Genomic DNA, 14,424 nt, shown 5'->3' with positions numbered 1-14,424 from the left:
TGATAAATTTTTCCAGGTTGTTGGTCACAAATTACTGAGAGAAATTATGAACTCGTGTACCAAAACCCAGCTGATATCTGAAACGAAATAAATCTTTAGCGAAAATATAGTGAAAAGTATAGTGGGACGCGCATGAATGGTTTGTGTTTTTACAGGGGCCAGTATCCACTGGGCATACTGTGAAACTTTGTGCAATATACATTAACCCAACAAAGGTTCCTCACACTACTTGCAGTTCAACACCGCGTGACAGGAGAATAAAGGCAATTAATACGAATTTTTCATTCATTTAACAACGACAAGGTGAACAGAGATTGGGTTGACGTCAGGTCAAGCTTCGGAGGTCTCACTGTACGAGTGATAAAGCCATTACAGACACCAAACTTGAACACTGGTTCATGCATAAAATGATATCATGAAAACTAAAACGAACCTCTTCACATCTATAGCCATACAGGTCAACATCACACTAATATATTACAGGTTACAATAAATCACAACGATATTGGTCCTATTAATAAATATCAAATGATACAGTGCGCAGTACGCACATTTCCCGTATGGTGACGTAGATCGAGTGATCTACGCCATAGATAAATAGTGATTATACATAGTGATTATAGAGAGCCACTATTCCGCACTACAGAGGCGATCCGGCAACATCGCACGGAATTACGACTCGTTTTGATTACAACGGATTATTATAAAATATATCAATAAACGGTGTATTTCCCTCCTCTACAGTGAAATAATCCTGTATTTAATATATAATGATTTACAAACCATATTGAAAGTGTTTAGATTATTATACAAAACTGCTGTGTAGGAAGGAATAAAGGATGAATCTAAGGTTAGAGATTGGATAAAAGATCCTGATTCCGTTGCTTACTCACCTTCCGTTGATTACTCAGAACTTGGCCAAGGAATTTAATAAATTTTGAGTTTGCATGTTTTCAATAAAAATTTATATATGAACTGTTGTACATAAGATAAATTTGTTGATTGTGGAAAGTTTCTTTCTAAAAACTACAGAATAAATGATAAAAATTTATTCAAATACATAGAACGGGAACCATATGTAAAAAATATTCAATTCTTCTGAAATCACATGACAGCTCATTTTTTTGCGATTCATAGGGGCTGTTATAAATTGTTTTGGAGAATCTGTCGTCTCTAATTTGGAAGCCTGCAAGCAATTACGACAGTCATAACAGCATGTGCGTGAGCGCTGGCATCTGCCTTGCCATGCTAAATAAATATTCCGTGGCTAATAACTTTATTTATAATGTTAATCTCTAAATTTAATCCTTAATGCAGTAGCCTCAACTAAGTACGGAATAGACCACTGAGGGTTAAAAAAATTAGATCAGTACTCAATGCAGTGAGTGACAGAGAGCGCATTTTCTCGTCCGTCCGTGAAGTGAAGTCACTGACGGACGGACATGACGAGCACAATAGCGCCTTTTTTCCATAAATGAGAAAATGCGCTAAAAATCTCGGGAATTATTCTGAGAATGATCTCAGCTTGCTTGAGAGAACTGATAAAATGAGATTGTGTAGATGGAAAACTTATGGTCGCGCTTATAATGCTCTGCATGCAATAAGTTATTAGCCGCCGCATTTCCCCGAACAGGACTAAAAAGACATAGGATGTAAAAAATTATAAAGAAGCTTGAATATCGTATGAATTAAAAAAATTATATCCCATGAATGAAAGAAAGTAGCCTAGCGAAGAATCAACAAAAAATTCACAAAATGACTTAGGAAAGCGGCCGGGATTTGTTTGGAATGGAATTTCGCCTCGTAATGTCTCGTAAATGAGGGTCGACAGATTTCACCCTCCACCAAAACAGAAGGCCGCTGAGCTGCTGATTTAGAGTCGCCCCAGCTGCTACTTTAAAGTTGCCCAAGCTGCTACTTTAAAGCTGCACGAGCTGCTACTTTAAAGCTGCCCAAGCTGTTACTTTAGAGCTGCCCTAGTTGCTGATTTAGAGTCGCTTCTAGCAGCTGATTTAACGACGCCTACAGCTGCTGATTTGGAGGCGCTGCTTAAGATTTAAAGTCGCTGAATTAAATCCACCAAGCCGCTGATTTAAAGTCACCCAGCTGCTGATTTGGAGGCACGTCAGTTACTGATTAAGAGTTAACTCAACTGCTGATTTATAGATTTACGAACTCAAAACCTGGAAACATATATATAGGTGACTAAGGTGACTAGCTATTAGCCTATTGTGTATTGATTGAAACATATAGGTGACTAAGCTATTGCAAATAAACCTCAACATGGAAAACCTAGACGTCTTAACCAGTGCAATCATCCTTCAACATGGAAAAGCTGACCGGCACTGCCATGCCAACTAAACCGCAACCTGGAAAATCTAGGTGACTCAACCATGACAACCTTCTCTCAACATGGAGAACCTGACCGACCATGCCATGCCAACTAAACCGCAACCTGGAAAATGTAGGTGACTCAACTATGACAACCTACTCTCAAAATGGAAAACTCAGTCGATTCAACCATGATAATCATCATTGCGAAAAGAAATCCTTATTTTACGTTGACGCTCGCTATCGACGAGTCAGGGTAGTTGAGTCCGCGGCCGCAGAGCGATCGTTTCCTAAGCGCGTGGTTCCGTCGTAAACAAAAGCGTCTTCCCCGAGAGCGACACTTGTTTACTCACCAAATATCGGTGAAAACATAGTCATTGAGTGAGGTCACGAACGAAACTTTAGGTTACGAACGAAAGCTTAGGTTACGAACGAAAGTTTGGGTTACGAACGAGACTTTAGGTCAAAAACGAGACTATAGGTCAAGAACGAAAGTGTAGGTCACGAACGAAACTTTAGGTTTCGAACGAAACTTTAGGTTACGAACGAAACTTTAGATTACGAACGAAGCTTTGGGTTACGAACTAAACTTTATGTTAAAAACGAAACTTTAGGTTACGAACGAAAGTTTAGGTTAGGAACGAAACTTTAGGTTACGCACGGAACTTTAGTTCACGAACGAAACTTTAGATTACGAAGGAAACTTTAGGTCACGAACGAAACTTTAGGTTATGAACAAAACTTTAGGTTACGAACGAAAATTTAGGTTAGGAACGAAACTTTAAGGGGACCGACCTAGCTAAAATTTTCAATTTTGACGTTTTTCGGTTTTTGTGCTCATCTGAAAGCTGGAATTCTGCTCTTTCCAATGGTACCACTGCCATCGCTGTACGCCAATATTTACGTTAATGACGTCTCTTTAAAGGGAAGCGGAAGGGAGAGTTCTTTAAGAAATTAGATATAAATTAATTAGCTGCTGAAATCTTTGAATATAGTTTCTACTTGAGTTGTGCTGCAGTTACATGCTTAGTCTCATCTTAAAGCTGACATTCTGAGCTTTCCAACGATACTACTGCCATCTATATACGGCAATATTGACGCAGATGGCCCGCCTTTATTTGGGGGCGGGGGGTGAAGTTCTCAAGTAAATAGACGAGAGATAATTACATCAGCAAGACTACATATCTGGGTGCATCTGTCATCTGAGCTCAGTTACCCTCCTAGCTTTGAACGGAGAGGTGCGCTACAAGTTGCTGCTTGCATCCTTGAGTGGACTAAGCTACAGAAGCCTGTACTTTGGTATCCATGCTACATTGAATGCCTATTTCGAGGCGCACGGGACTTTGTCGCGCCGTCCTGAAAAATTTTAAAAGTTCAACTTACTGTCACGGAAAACCTATCTCCTCCTACAGTTTTTAAGCTACAGCAATGAGACATATACCGTTCGATTCGTAAAGACCAGGCCTATCGACTCTAACATCACTTTTTTGAATTTCGGTCTGGTTCGTTTTTTATATGGGGAAGAAGGGGGGGGAAGGGTGAAAAATGTAATAAATGGGAAAAAACGTCATAAAAAAAAAACTAGGTGGAAAATGAAAAAAGTGATGTTAGAGTCGATAGATATGGTCTTTACGAATCGAATGATACGTGTCTCGATGTTGTAGGATGATATTTGTGGGAGGAGATAGATTTTCTGAAGTACCCCTTTTTAGCCGTTTTCTATGAATTTCACGTTTTCTATCAATTTTTTCGAAAAATTCATAGGAGCAAAATGTTTTTTTACATTTTACGTATGTATGTGAAGTTTCATGACAATCGGATAATAACTGTAGAAGTTTTCCGTATGCTAGGTCGGTCCCCTTAAGTTACGACCGAAGCTATAGGTCACGAACGAAACTATAGGTCACGAACGAAACTATAGGTCACGAATGAAACTTTAGGTTACGAATTAGATTTTAGGTTACGAACGAAACTTTAGGTTACGAACGAAACTTTAGGTTACGAACTAAACTATAGGTCACGAACGAAACTTTAGGTTACGAACGAAACTTCAGGTCACGAACGAAACTTTAAGTTACGAAAGAAACTTTAGGTTACGAACGAAACTTTAGGTTACGAACGAAACTTTAGGTCACGAACGAAACTTAAGGTTACGAACGAAACTTTAGGTTACGAATGAAACTTTAGGTCACGAACGAAACTTTTTGTTACGAATGGAACTTTAGGTCCCGAACGAGTTTTTAGGTCAAGAACGAAACCTTAGGTTACGAACGAAACTTTAGGTTCTGAAAGAAACCTTAGGTTCCGAACGAAACTTTAGGTTACGAACGAATCTTTAAGTTACGAAAGAAACTTTAGGTTACGAACGAAACTTTAGGTTACGAACGAATCTTTAAGTCACGAACGAAACTTTAGTTTGCGAACGAAACTTGAGATCACCAAGGGAACATGAGGTCAAGAATGGAACATGAGATCACAAACGAAATATGAAGTCGTTAGGAACGAAAAAAATGAGGCAACGGATGAAATATGAGTTCAGGAACGGAACATGAGGTCACGATAATAAAATAATTATCATGACACATTCCTTCTCACAATAAAAAATTCATAAATTCTGTGAGCAACACAGGCCTTAAAATTTTCCGTTCTTTTACAAGCGCAGGTATCAGAAGGGTTCACATTCTTTCCCAAGTTGAAGCGTTCTTTGATTTGAACAACTGAAGTTCCTGTGAAATAAGTTACACAAACTTGAGAAGGAAGTGAGCCTCTGAACTTTTTCTAAGTCGCAATCAGCCCTGCGATGACACTTTAATTAGCAGGGCTCCCACACGAGGTCAACGGACAGGTTCTTTCTTATCTTCCCCGCCAGTTGCTTTGATTCTGCCGAATTTTTTAGCTCTTGTGAATTATTTCTAGTCTGCTGCACTGAATCATAACATTTATACATTGTAAACTATTATAAATATAACTCAGTACTCACTGCAGTGAGTGACAGAGCGCGCATTTTCTTGTCTACGCCAGCGTGAAGTCACGGACGGACGGACGGACATGGCGAGCACAATAGTGCATTTATTCCATAAATGAGAAAATGCGCTAAAAATTGCTCAAAATTTCATTTCATTTTATTATTATGTTTTTCTTCTTGTACATTCTACCTATAGATAAATTTCGTCGATTTTCATTTAATTTGTTAAGAATTTCGAGATAGAATTGTTCTTTATTTTATTCTGTGATATAACGAGTAGGGTATTATTTTTAAACTCTATTTAAATTATTACAGCTTTCGTACTGCACAGTCCACAACGGTATAGAATATACGGAAATATATTCAGCATGATGCTCATTATTGTAGGAATTTCTCATTAGCACGCTATCGCCATCATAAAGTGCATTCCGAGCACCAACGTATATTATTAATTATATAACAATAAGCAGATGATAAATTTCTTTTATATTAAACGAGCAGAACTAATTTGAGATTACTTATCATTAACTGAAGAAATTCATAGAGCACATTACCTCGGACTCATTAACAGCAACATAAAGGTTTTATGAATAATGTAAGGTGATGTGTACTTGAATACCTCGTCCCACTGTATGATAGCGTGTATTTGTATAATTCGTCCCCCTGTATGGTAGCGTGTTTTTTGTATAATTCGTCTCCCTGTATGGTAGCGTGTATTTGTATAATTCGTCCCACTGTATGGTAGCGTGTATTTGTATAATTCGTCCCACTGTATGGTAGCGTGTATTTGTATAATTCGTCTCCCTGTATGGTAGCGTGTATTTGTATACTTCGTCTCCCTGTGTGATGGCGCGTATTTGTATACTTCGTTCACCTGCATGGTAACGTGTATCTGAGTACTCCGTCTCCCTGTGTGGTAACGTGTATTTGTATGAATCGTCTCTCTGTATGGTGAAATGTATTTAATATGTACACAGGAACGAGTGCGACTTAGCTTTCGTCTCGCTGACGTACGAGCTGCCCATCGTCATGCTGCACTCCGGCCGCTGTAACCCGCGTAAGTAAAATTATTATTATTAAAATTATTGAGTATAAATTTTCGCTAATGAATTAACTCACAAAAGTTTAAATTTGAATGTATTGCATGGTAGCCCCATGGGAAAGCCCCGCCATGTCGGCATGAAATAGTGTTATGAACTTCGTTATTTCTGCCGGTGCGATCGAATCATGAAAGGCAAATTTAGCTTTTCTTCTGGCTTAATCATAGTAAGTTTCGACCCAGTCCAAATTCTGTTAAAAATTAATCGCACATCAGATTGACCAGGAATTTTCTTACCAGATATATTGAAATAGAGAATAATTTGCAGTGGACTTTAATGTATTATAAATCACTTTAAAGTATTATTCAAACCCTTCCATTTGCTCGAATCGTCCTCGTGTTTCTGCGCACTTGTCAGTTGAAATCTCTGAAGTGGAGATTCTATAAATTCTAACTAAAAATCCGAGTTAAAACAACGGAACATGACGTAATGGGAGGAATTGTGAATCTGTGTAAACAAATAAAAAATAAATAAAACGATGGCCAATATGTCATAAATAGTGGCTCATTTTCTGCGCATGATCCGTTCTTTTACCGGGCCAAACTAGGTCAGAAAGACCCACTTAAGTGAATAAAGTGCATCGCAATTTGGACAAAGCCTCACTCATATCTATGAGTGTATATCCATAAATTGGTAGTTGAGTTGACACCAAAATTTTGCATAGGCTGAGACCCCAATTTTCTTGGTTATCTTCTAAAAGAAGAAAAACTTTCGACGCTCCTGTTCACTAAGCTCTTACGACCTGTTGACGCCAGTGGCTGGAATTATTGAGTGTTCTTTTAGTAATAAAAACAGTAGCTTTTTTATCGCTCACTGTATTTGGCAGGTAATATCATCAGATAAACCGGACATCTATGCAGTCGTTTGCCTTTGTTTTATTTATTTATTTTTTTATTACAACCAAAAAAACACGTTTCTTGGTTGTTTGAAAGTAGCTCTAGCTTTTGATAATATTATACAAAAACGATTATAGAGGGAAAATAAAACAACAAAAACCCAATGAATATCTTCTTGGAAATATGCTCAGACGAAGCAATTGCGGCAAAATTCATGGCCACGAATGACATTTTCATTGAGAAGAATGGAGATGTACGCACCAAGAAAGGCTAGGATATCAGCTTCTTTCGGTCAATTTAGAGGAGGTACGAAAAGCCGAGATTTAGAGGAGGTACGGAGAGCAGAGATTTAGAGGAGGTACGCAGAGCAGAGATTTAGAGGAGGTACGGAGACCAGAGATTTAGAGGAGGTATGGAGAGCAGAGATTTAGAGGAGATGCAGAGAATAGAGATTTAAAGGAGGTATGGAGAACAGAGATTTGAAGGAAGTACGAAGAGCAGAGATATAGAAGAGGTACGGAGACCAGAGATTTAGAGGAGGTACGTAGAGCAGAGATTTAGATGAGGTACGGAGTGCAGAGATTTAGAGGAGGTACAAAGACCAGAGATTTAGAGGAGGTACGGAGAGCAGGGATTTAGAGGAGATACGGAGAGCAGAGATTTAGATGAGGTACGGAGTGCAGAGATTTAGAGGAGGTACAAAGACCAGAGATTTAGAGGAGGTACGGAGAGCAGAGATTTAGAGTATTTAAGTTTTCATACTAAAAATCCCTGAAAGTGATGCGAAAATAAAGCCGCGACGCTAAAGCTGACACTTACAGCAGATAATAGTAATTAATTTCTACATTGAACATGCGGCAGGTAATGTCAAAATTTTCGTGATTGCATGCAGCAACTATTGTGATGACATGAAGAAATCATTGTGAATGAATGATTGCAAAATCTGTCAAGCAAAAAGTTGCTTTTTGTGGAATTAACAAGAAGAGCGAAGAACAATTTGCGAGCGAGTAATCTCTCACCCATCACGCAGAATCTTCGCCAATCACTCACACAGCACACACTACCATCACCAATCACCCGCACATCGTATCATCACGGTGATGATACGATGATAAGAAATGATGATCGCAGCACGGCCATAAAGGGTAGGGGGGTTGCCAGCCCGATGCAGATTGCGGCAGAATCCTGATTCAAAAGGAATTTCCTTTCAGCAACCGCTCCGAGGATACAGAGGATGCTGTTTATCATTGTCTGTCCTCTATCTCTGACTTAGTCTGCTTCCTTTGATCACTGCAGAGTCTTGTCTGCCGCTGCGAGCTTGTCTGTCTCTGACTTAGTCTGCTACCTCTGATCACTGCAGAGTCCTGTCTGCCGCTGCGAGCTTGTCTGTCTCTGACTTAGTCTGCTACCTCTGATCACTGCAGAGTCCTGTCTGCTTAAGCGGGCTTGTCTTCTCTGACTTAGTCTGCTACCTCTGATAACTGCAGAGTCCTGTCTGCTTAAGCGGGCTTGTCTGTCTCTGACTTAGTCGGCTACCTCTGATAACTGCAGAGTCCTGTCTGCCGCTGCGAGCTTGTCTGTCTCTGACTTAGTCTGCTGCCTCTGATAACTGCAGAGTCCTGTCTGCCGCAGCGAGTTTGTCTATCTCTGACTTAGTCTGCTGCCTCTGATCACTGCAGAGTCCTGTCTGCCGCAGCGAGCTTGTCTGTCTCTGACTTAGTCTGCTGCCTCTGGTAACTGCAGAGTCCTGTCTGCTGCAACGAGCTTGTCTGTCTCTGACTTAGTCTGCGACCTTTTTCCATTTCAGCGTCATGAAGTATCGACTATATCATCCCATGTTCATCTTGGAATACTGGGTTAATTAGTAATACAGATGCTCACCACCGATTAGTTAAGTTAGTAAATGGAATAGTTGTCGGTTGCTTGATTGTTTATTAGGTGCACCAATATAATGTAGTCACGGCTGCTCAGAATTAAATAATCTGCGAAGCGAACAGTAGTGTAAAAATTTCGAGTTATTTAATAAAAGATCTGAGTTAGTGGGGAATTTCTGTGGTATCGATATTTTCGGAACAATTCAATCAGAAAAAAAGACCTACAAGTTAGTTAAAGAAGTACGAGTACATTCTCAAGGGAGAAAAAAGCTCAAAAGCATTTGAATTGTTAATCAGTATAATGAAATGCTGATACTTTAAATTGATGGTAGCCAACTCAAAACATCTAAAAATTATCTTTATAATCAAGGAAGGAAATTCACAGGGGCTACCCGTTTAAATGCACACGGATCCAGATTCAACCGATTGTTATCCAGCGTCCACTCAGAGAAATAAGGGAGACTTTGTCCAAATAGCGATTCTCTCCCTCCCCTAGTGTGAGTCATTCAGAAAACTATTGTGCCCTGCGAAAATAGGCGTAACAGTGCAATGTGCAGAGAGTATGTCACTATTTGGACAATCCTCTTTTCGTCACTATATCCTCTTTTGTACGTTCCATGGAGGGCATGCATGCTTCCTTGCAATGACAGGGCTTCTGTGCCCCTCTTACTCTGGCAGTGGTTTAGCACTAATGTAGATTCGGGGACACGTACATTCAATTAATTCGGGGACATAATTCATGTAGATTCGGGGACATGTAGATTCGGGGACATAATACATTCATCGATATTGGTTTCAGGAATATATACTTACAGATTTCTTAAATAATTACGAACACCGGCGGGATTTCCTCAGCGAAGGGTTCAAGATTTATTTCAGTTCATATTGGATCACTCTAGTTAAGATTACTACTACCTGCATTAATTAGACCGGCGTTGCATGTAGTGACTCCTTTACTATACCAGCATTGTAGCGAGTCCATTATTCCAGCTAACCGTAGTCCACGCATAGCGAAAAGGTATTTTCTTTAAGCACGCCATACCTACAAAGAGAGCAGACCGGGCATGGAATAACGATGAACAACTTGCAGGAATTTCTGCAGGAGTGTTCAGCGGAACCTGAAATATTTGCAGCTCGTCCTCTTTCCGTAAAGGTTACTTGAGGAACTTGTTCCTCATTTGCAGGACTGGCGCTGCGGCCAACCCCCAAGTGCCCCGGGCAATCGATCTATAATCAAGCATAGGGCTGTTCCAGCCCTTTTCTGGGCTGAATACTGGGTCTGCTTGTCTGTCTCTGACTTAGTCTGCTGACTTAGTCTTATGAACAGCCCTAATGTCATGGTATAGCCCTTAGCTGGACTGTCTTATATACAGCCCGAGTGCCATGTTCCAGCCCTTTGCTGGGCTGAATACTGGGTCTGCTGTCTGTCTCTGACATAGTCTGCTGACTTAGTCTTTTGAACAGCCCCAATGTCATGTTATAGCCCTTAGCTGGGCTGTCTTATAAACTGCTCCAGTGCCGTGTTATAGCCCTTAGCTGGGCTGTCTTATAAACTGCTCCAGTGCCATGTTATAGCCCTTAGCTGGGCTGTCTTATAAACAAACCCAGTACCATGTTATAGCCCTTAGCTGGGCTGTCTAATAAACAGCTCCATGCCATGTAACTGCTACAAGGGTTATCTGACAAACAGCTCCATGCCATGTTACTGCTACATGGTCTGTCAAATAAACAGCTCCATGCCATGTAACTGCTACAAGGGCTGTCTTACAAACAGCTCCATGCCATGTAACTGCTACATGGGCTGTCTTACAAACAGCTCCATGCCTTGTTACTGCTACATGGTCTGTCAAATAAACAGCTCCATGCCATGTTATTGCTACGTGCTCTGTCTAACAAACAGCCCCATGCCATGTTACTGTTACATGAGCTGTCTTACAAACAGCCACATGCCGTAGTACCGCTTGCCTGAAGCTCATGCATGGTTGAAGAGACATGAGGATTGCCAGGTTGGAAACGAATAGTAAAGATATGGAACAAACATTCATTTATAAATCTATGGCCAAAAAGAGACGAGTAAGCATTCTTCTGACGAATAGGAATCAAACTAGCGCTCTGTAATGCATGGCAGAAAAAAATGAGGAATCTGCTTTTTCGGCACTTTAGCAATACAGCATTAATTTTCGTCATTTCAAAAACAGTGTTAATTTATCATCGTCATCAGTGAGAAAGTTACCAGAATAGACAAAAATATTGACAATCATGATTTTTCGTGCACACGGCAATATCTGCCCATACACCTGAACGACAAGTTGAAAATTTTCAGTCTGAAATCTGCACAAAACTTTTGTTAGGTGAAGAGAACAAAATTTCGTCGCTGCAGCATAATGAGATGACCAGAAACAAGATAAAAACGGGTTCAAATTTTGCTTGCAACTTCAGCTTAGACTTGATTATCTCCTGTGATCAGATCGGGGATACTTCAGTGGTAAAAAGACACTAACATTTAAATTTAAAATAAATAAATTGCCAAATGGCAATTGTTACCAAGAGCTGAGCTCCCGTGCACTCAGACAAGTAAGTTGGTATAAAATAATATAAAAGTTGGTGCAAAAATTCCCTTCAGAGTTTGATATTTAAGCTCAGAGTCGAAGAAAAAAATTCTCTTGCTGTTAAGTGCATTTGCGTGTCTAGTGAATTCATTAATTTTGAGTAACCTATTTGATTATTCAACCAGCGTGCAAGCTATCCGATGGAGGCGACAGCGGGAAAGGCGAACTCTATAATAAAGTGATGTATTTAACATTAAATATGAATGTAACTTGTATAAAGTTATCTCAAGTGTTAATTTAACCAATTTTAAATAACAAATTAAAATTGGATGTTAAGAGGTGAAATTTAATAATTAAAAGCCACACTCATCCGATGCTAGTAATGAGAAGACACCCTATACAAAATAAGAAGACACACCCTATAAAATAATCTCAGGACTGCACCCTATAAAATATTTACTAAAGGTTATGATCAGAGCCTATACTTCCAAAAAAAGTTAAGAGATCGTAAGTTCATCAGCCAATCATTGACGGCCTTTCAAGCCAAATCCACCAATCATAGACAAGAAAATAGAGCGTAAGTACTTACGTTCACTTAGCGAGTTTTGAAAGTATGGCCCCAGGACCGTATCTATGATAGCTATTGTTAGCATACTTTGTTCGAAGTTAGGCTCTTGCTCATCTATGTCTGACGAGGTCAAAATAAATTATGCTAGTCTTAAACCGGGATATTTCATCACCAGTTCAAGCATGAAAGTAAAAATTTGAATGCGATTTTATAATGAAAGTAGGATAAGAAGTAAAACCATTCGAGCTTTCAATGACATCCTCAAAATTATTTTTCAAAATTAAACGAACAAACCATTTTTTCATTTCTGTATCTATGTAAAAATGCATGCGAATTTCCACTTTAATAATCAATGTAATTATTTCAAACTACAGTAACTGTATATCATTTATAAATTTACTGTTTGCCATCGAGACACTTCAAGCTCGAAAGAGATAGATTTACAATGTATAATTACATTGTAAATACAATGTGTAATTATACATACATTGTATAATGCAATGTATCATTACACATTGCAATGAGACTATCACGAAAAAAATCAATCAAGCAACTCAATCTCATAACAATGGTCACTGAAGTTTAATCATAAAGTTTAATAACTGAAACAAAAAACTCGTTCCATACAAAATCGCACTATTTAGTGGATTTGAAAGTCAGCAGCATTCCATGCACGCACTGGCTCGGCAGAAAATGTGGACTAAGCAACTAATTGTTCGTTTGAAGAACATAATGATGCTCCAACACGACGATCTCCAAGTTCAGTTATTCCGTTACGGTTTAGTGGCTAGTCATGTCTCCCCCTACAAATGATATGATGAAGCAACTATAACTTAAAAGAAAATTTAGGTTATTTCAATAAGATCTAAAAGGGAAAAACTTCTAAATAAATCATATGTGAATCATCGTACGCCATCCGTTGAAAACGAATATGAGTACACAGTGAGATTATTTGTTTTTAAATTTTAATTTCTGTATCTTTTTTTATTATTTATTAATTATAATTTCTGTATCTTTAACAGAAAATATTATAATAAATATCTTTTATTATTATCATTTCTGTATTTTTATCAGGCCTATGTACGCATAAGTGCATCTTATCTCCCCCTACAAATGACATGATGCAGCAAATATAACTTAAAAGAAAATTTAGGGTAAATCCATAAAATTTAGGAAGATAAAAATTCTAAATAAATTAATTGTGAGTCATAGTACGTACGTCATTCGTTCAAAAACGACTATGAGTACAGAATGAGAACATTAAGTTTTTTATTTTGATTTATTTATCTTTATTTTTAGAAGAAAAAAATTACGCATAAGTGCATAGGCCTGAAAATAGACTTTATTACTCATCCACATATACTAGACCTCATCCGATTCAGCACCTCTTGTCTATAAAGTTGTGAACGGTATCGCTCGTTACCAGGGGCCATACTTTAAAAACTCGCTAAGTGAACGTAAGTACTTACGCTCTATTTTCTTGTCTATGATTGGTGGATTTTGCTTGAAAGGCCGTCAATGATTGGCTGATGAACTTACGATCTCTTAACTTTTGAAAGGCCGTCAATGATTGGCTGATGAACTTACGATCTCTTAACTTTTTTTGAAAGTATGGGCCCAGGCATATAGACACCCGTAGCACAGGCGGCGATCGAAATGCCTGTAGGTAATGTGCTAGAATAAAGCGTAGGAGTAAAGTATAAGAATAAAGTGTAAGAATAAAGTGGAAGTATAAAGTGAAAGAATAAAGTGTAAGAATAAAGTGGAAGTATAAAGTGTATGAATAAAGTGGAAGAATTAAGTGGAAGAACAAAGTGGAAGACAAAAGAGGAAGAAAAAAGTGGAAGAATAAAGTGGAAGAATTAAGTGGAAGAAAAAAGTGGAAGATTAAAGTAGAAGAATAAAGTGGAAGAATAAAGTGGAAGAATAAAGTGGAAGAATAAAGTGGAAGAACAAAGTGGAAGAATAAAGTGTAAGAATTAAGTGGAATAATTAAGTGGATGAATAAAGTGGAAGAATAAAGTGGAAGAATAAAGTGCATGAATGCACCTCTTCTTCTAAATGCATATGTAGGTTGCCGCATGCATTCAGAAAATGAGTGAGATTTTTTCCAAATCGTGATGTACTTTTTGCCATTTTTTGGGTCACCACAGTTTGACCCGGCAAAAAAAAAACGTGCGGAAAATGTGATACTATTTGAA

The 14,424-nt window shown here is 38.6% G+C and overlaps 1 protein-coding gene across 1 annotated transcript in view; it reads left to right on the top strand.

The window, feature by feature from the left end:
- The window catches only part of LOC108681805, a 75,147-nt gene that overhangs the window by 41,628 nt on the left and 19,095 nt on the right, over positions 1 to 14,424 (top strand). The window contains exon 3 of the mRNA XM_018170879.1: positions 6,274 to 6,353. Coding sequence (XP_018026368.1) covers positions 6,274 to 6,353 — 80 coding nt within the window. The remainder of the gene's footprint in view (positions 1 to 6,273; positions 6,354 to 14,424) is intronic.

The sequence above is a fragment of the Hyalella azteca genome, unplaced genomic scaffold (assembly GCF_000764305.2).
Source record: "Hyalella azteca isolate HAZT.00-mixed unplaced genomic scaffold, Hazt_2.0.2 contig6555, whole genome shotgun sequence".
In the NCBI taxonomy this organism is placed as follows: Eukaryota; Metazoa; Arthropoda; class Malacostraca; order Amphipoda; family Hyalellidae; genus Hyalella; species Hyalella azteca.
Note: the sequence above shows the minus strand (reverse complement) of the source record. Positions and strands in the feature narration are given on the sequence as shown.